The sequence below is a fragment of the Chenopodium quinoa genome, unplaced genomic scaffold (genome assembly GCF_001683475.1).
Source record: "Chenopodium quinoa cultivar QQ74 unplaced genomic scaffold, ASM168347v1, whole genome shotgun sequence".
Taxonomy (NCBI): Eukaryota; Viridiplantae; Streptophyta; class Magnoliopsida; order Caryophyllales; family Amaranthaceae; genus Chenopodium; species Chenopodium quinoa.
In genome coordinates, this window is record NW_018745026.1 from 761864 (window position 1) to 767863 (window position 6000).

Below are 6000 nucleotides of genomic sequence, written 5' to 3' on the forward strand. Positions count from 1 at the left end.
TAGAAATTAATCAAATCCCCTTCCTCCTTAGGTTTCCAAACCCTATTCCTTTTTGGAGTAGTTTAAGCTACGAGTATAAGTTTGAAAGTTTAAAAATCAATAAACAAATACTTTATCTGTTCCCCTAATATTGCAATAGTTATCGTTTTAGGTAATTGTATAAATATAACAACATTTTAATATTTGTACATGTTTTATTCATTCTCTATCCTTATCACATAAATCTCTACCTTTCTCCTCCTCTTAATATTCGTGTCCAACTTATCTTTTATACAATACAAGTATAATTTAAGAGTCATTTAGCCACAACCCTCCAAAAACCCAATTCTAAAATTTTATACATTTAACTACCTCCGGAACACATTATATGAAATTTTAGAGCTCTCATGGATCCAAAGACAAAATTTCATAATAGTTAATTAATGAATTATAGAGTAGGTAATTAAGGGTAGGAGAGAGAATGAAGATAATTAACCACCACCAACAACAACAGTCACCCCACTAGGCTACCTCCATGAAACCACCACAGCCTCATAACCACCACCTCCACTCACCCCTAAACCGCCGCAAAAATAACCTGAAACCACCACCGCTCACCTTGAACCACCGCAAAACCACCCTACTCACGCGAAACCATAACCACTCACCCGAAACCCCCTTGCCAACCCAAAACCACCCTACTCACCTAAAACCATCCCTAAATCAACCCAAAACCACCCTACTTAGCCGAAACCACCCCTAAACCAACCCAAAATGAAAGGAATGGTGTCATTCGAACAAGTGTATTATTCCGATAGAGGGTTCAAAATTATTAGAAAGCTAATTATTCAGTGAGGTCCAATGATCATGTAACACCCCCAAATCTCCCTCTACGGAAATGCCAGTATAATACGTATAATTATACCGTAGAGATAGACTTGGGCGTATTACCACCGTGTGATTACGCAAGGCTACTCAAAATACTTAAATAAATAATAAACTTGCAGCGGAAACTCAACTTTATTTTATTAATACTTATAAAAATAGTAACATTGTTATGAGTACTCAAAATAACGACAAGACCAACATTCCTAAACTAGGTGAAGTAAATCCCAGGACTCCCATATGCTCATTCATGACTCCACCTGAAAATAGTCAACACTGCTTACCATTATGATAAGCAGGGCGAACCAAAACAAATAGGAAATACGGATTAGCAAATTATGCTAAGTACGATAAGTGCAAGATAGTGTAAACTCAATTTATTTGCAAACACGTAAAACCAATTCCAATAATTAATCCAATAAATTCAAAACTCATTATTCCAAAACCGATTCCAATGATTCATATTCAAAATAATAGTTAATAAAATCAATTCCTCTATTAAGAACCAATTCCTTTTAATACAATTCCTCACCCAAGTGTGCACACTCCTCAAGCTAGTCTCCTTATATTACAAGGCTATTCTTGAGGAAAGACCCGGTCATACAAAGTCCAAGGCCTTATCAATAAACCAAATATGCATAGTGGGATTACTAACATGCTTATAAAGCATTAATAATAATAATAATTCAATGGTTCAATAAATCCTTTTAATATCCAATAGTCCCAATATAATTCAAAATCCTTTTTAATTAATTCCACATGCTTTCAAAATCAAACCTTGTAAATAAATACTTGAGAATAAATCTCATATTAATAACTTTTCAAAATCAATAACTCTTTCTTGAAAAACCTTTTATTTAATTCAACAAACTTTTCAAATCAATTCCTTTAAACATGATAAGTAATTCAAATCATTCAAAACATGATTTAAAAATCAATCATTCAAAATACTTTTATTAAAGTCTATACCTTCAAACATATTTTATTTCAAAATCATAATTCAAATCAATTTAATTCAATCATCAATCAAATCATGTAAAACATGTTATTAAGACCAATCACTTTCAAAGGTATCTAGCCACCTAAACGTACCTTGATCCTTGCTAGAAAAATAGGGGTGTTCAAAAAAACCCGACCCGATTGTCCCAACCCGATTTCCCGATGACCCGGTAAATACCCGCCTAGAAATTTAGGAGAAAAAACTATTTTTTCGGGTCGGTTACCCGACCTGGGAAAATTGCCTTCTATCCGGGTCGGGACATGGGGCGGAATTCTTCATTATCGGGTACCCGAATACCTGATAATAATAAATTAAAATTTTTAAAAAAAATCGCTACAAGGCTACAAGCCCAGCCCACATACCCTTTTGTTTTGAAACAAACTTAGGGTTCTCTAGAAGCTCCACCGCTCTCTCTCTTTCTCTCTCTCTCTTCCTCTCTCTTCCTGCCTTTCTCTTTCTTCCTTCCTTCTTCTTCCTTGAATTCCTTCTCTATTCTTTCTACTTCCATTGCCCCCTCAGTTCTTCCTACATCTCTATTCTCAAAACCTCTTCTCAACCACCTTCTTCTTCCTTGAGCCTCTTCTCAAAACCTCTTGCTTAAGCTGCTACTTCGCCTAACTTCGCGTAGGTGGTCGCTGCGTGCTTTTTCGCCCAACACGGTGGTCGCTGCGTGCTACTTTGCCCAACACGGTGGTCGCTGCGTGCTACTTCGCGTCTTCACCCAACACGATGGTCGCTTTGTTCTATGTTGCAAGTTGCAACAGTACCTTGGGAACAAATTAATTGTAATTTCTAATTATATATTTTTTTATTCTAATTCTTTGTATATTTCAAATTTTATTATTATTATTGAAACAAAGCTTTGTATAAAGTTATTTTGTAGCTTGGTTGTCCAATTGTATGGAGTTTGGGTAGTAGATCTAAATTGTTTTTCAATTTTTTACCTTTTAGGAGCAAATTAATTACAATCATTCTAAAATCCGGGTACCCTATGTCCCAACCCGAATAATTCGGGTACCTGGAACCCGGGTACCCGAGATATTCGGGTCGGGACATGGGACAAATTTACAAGTACCCGAAACTCCGGGTACCCGGGTTTTCGAGTACCCGAAAACCTGGGTACCCGGATTTGAACACCCCTATAGAAAAACCACACAAAAAGAACCTCAAGAACCTTGATCGAACACACCCTACAAATAAATATTACCTTAATCAATATAAGGTTATCAAATAATTAAAAACCCCCAACTATATGTACATGAACCTTTTAAATTAATTTAACATAAACATTATTAAAATCTGATTTTAAAACTACTCATAATAATTTTTATACTACCTCCGCTTCGAGTTACTTGCAACAAAGTACAAGTTTGCGGAGGCCGAGGCAAAAGATTGAAGTGTGTTTAATTAAGGGGTGGGTATAGTATTGAGAGAGATAAAATAGAGGGAAAGGAAGTGGTCCCTTATAAACTTTATGTTTGCATGTGGGGGAATCTTTTTAGTGGGGTTTCCCCCCCCCCCCTTTATTTCTGACTTGTGAACAAGTTTCCCACTTGTTTTGGGAAAATTGTTTTTCCCTCCCAAATTTTTCACGAAAATTTAAAAAGTCACCCAAATTCAAATTTTTCATTTTTGTCAATCAAAATGACCTCATTATAAAGAGGTCACCCCTCCAAATAAACCCATCTTTTTTCACATTCAATCTGAAATGAATGTGAAAAAAGATGGGTTTATTTGGGGGGGGGGTGATAAATTCAGATTGTTTTTCACACAAACCAAAAGTAGTTAAGTTCACAAAATACAGCCAGCCCTAGTAAATTACATTTTCACTAACATTAGTTGTTAATAATCCTAATTCTAAGTGCTGAGTTAGTTGATGCAGCATCCATATTTACTGAATTAGGCTCCACTGAAGACCGCAAAAAAACCCACATCCACCACTTCATCACCTTCACTTGCTCTGCAAAAAAACCAAGGGGACTCATGGAATTCTTTGAATCTGATTTTTTTGGCATGCATCAAATGTATGAAGATGAACAGCAGCAATGGGACTACTACAGCATGAGACTTCATGATTCAGCCCAATATGAATCAGAAATGGAATAAGAGCAACAGAATGGTGAACATGCAGATGGTGGGTATGATGCAGATGTTGATGAGACACAGACAGAGACAGAGGGGACTCTAATTCAAGAAGGTCATGGTAGAAGGCCAAACATAGAACTAACTTTGGAAGAAAAGAGACAACTAGTTGATGAAATCTTGGTGAACATGGAAGGGGACTCATTATCATTTGGATTTCTATCCAAAATGGCCAGAAAACACAATATTCATAGATCAACAACAACTAGATGGTTCCAGGTAATTAAAAACCATTTAGGGGAGGAGACTGCTATTGATGTGAGGACCAAAAAATTAGGACAGACTAGGCCTAAACCCAAAGAATATTCTGATGAGTGGTTAGTGTCTGTTCCTCTGTATAAGAGGACCACTGAAAGAAGCTATGTTGTTGCCCTTCATGTGTCTTCCTTAGTGATACACAGATTAAAGAAAAAAGGCAGACTTAGAACACACACATCAAGTAATCACCCAGCACTGACAGACAATCACAAAATAGCAAGACTTAAGTGGGTTTTAAGCTATGTTCACCTTGTTCCATCTGTTGGGAACCCAACTTTCAGAGATATGAAGCACACAATTCATATTGATGAAAAGTGGTTCTACTTGAACCCAGAAACAAGAACATTTTATTTGCTACCAAATGAAGACAACCCATATAGAGCTTAACAGTCTAGGAGGTTTAAATTGAAGGCTATGTTCATGGGCATGGTTGGAAAGCCACTATATGATGAAAACAAGAATCTCTTGCATGATGGCAAGTTTGGGTTGTTTCCTTTTGTCAAGTATGACATAGCAAAGAAGACAAGCAAGAACAGAGCCAAGGGAACATTGGAAACTAAGGCTGTCGAGTCTGTGAACAAGGATGCTATAAGGGACATGCTACTCAACCATGTCATTCCAGCTATACATGAGAAATGGCCCCCCAGCTACCAAAGGATATCCTTATACAGCGGGATAATGCTAGGCCTCACCAAGTCCTTAAGGATACAGAATTCACAGAAGCATGTCATGCATATGGGTTCAACATTGAATTTGTTTACCAACCAGCACAAAGTCCAGACTTAAATGTGTTGGATTTAGGTCTATTTAGGGTAATACATTCCATTCAGTATCAGCCTTTCCCAAAAAATCTAGATGAATTACTAGAAAGGGTGAAAGAAGCTTGGGAGGCATTTGATCCAACAGTTAACAAGTATACATGGATTACCCTTCAGTCTGTCATGCTTGAAGCCTTGAAATACTAGAAAGGAAGGGCAACAACAAATTTGTTCCACCACACATGAAAAAGAGACATTTGGACAGTCTAGGGCAATTACCAGACTTGCTACAAGTAGACAGAGAGGTTTTGAACACAGTGGTGCAGTATTTGAACACAATAGAAGTGCCAACAACAAGCAACCAACAACAAGATGCCAACATGGAGGTAGATGCAGACTAAGTAAGCAAGGGACACTGAATATGCTTTTGAGACTCATAGACTGCCACACATAACCATGGAAGCCTAAACTATATTTGTTTTTTGTTTAAGTATTAGTTATGTGTATTTTGGTAAATACATAGTCCTCATTTCTAGGCAGTCATGTATTAGGGCTCAAAGGATTACTGTCCTAACTTTTGTAAGCTTCACATGTTTTTGATTGAAAGAAAATGCAAAATAATTCCATCATATAGGGTGTTTTTTCACTCAAAGCAATCTTGACAGTGGGCACCTCAACAGCAACCTCAAAAGAAGTCACTAGAGCCTCCACACTGAACAATGAGCTATCAGTTGAGTCCCTTCATCATTTGGAGAACTAAGTGTCACTGATGCAATACACATTTTGGGACTCATTACATCTAAGGGGCCTAGTGGGGGACTCATATGCCAATACACATACATACACATATCAGGCATCAACAACAACACCCACTACAATTAACACATATAGCACAGCCAAGTACAGATTCAACCAACATAGCCAACACAACCAACTAAGGGAATAACCAACACAGCCAACTACCCCAATGAGACAACA

General features: G+C 37.2%; 1 protein-coding gene across 1 annotated transcript; it reads left to right on the plus strand.

Annotated features, from left to right (window-relative positions):
* The first annotated feature begins 2593 nt into the window (after window positions 1–2593).
* On the plus strand, window positions 2594–4651 carry LOC110709051. Its single transcript, XM_021887260.1, has 2 exons — window positions 2594–2627; window positions 3996–4651. The coding sequence occupies exons 1-2, from the start codon at window positions 2594–2596 to the stop codon at window positions 4649–4651; spliced, it is 690 nt and encodes a 229-aa protein (XP_021742952.1).
* Window positions 4652–6000: the final 1349 nt, after the last annotated feature.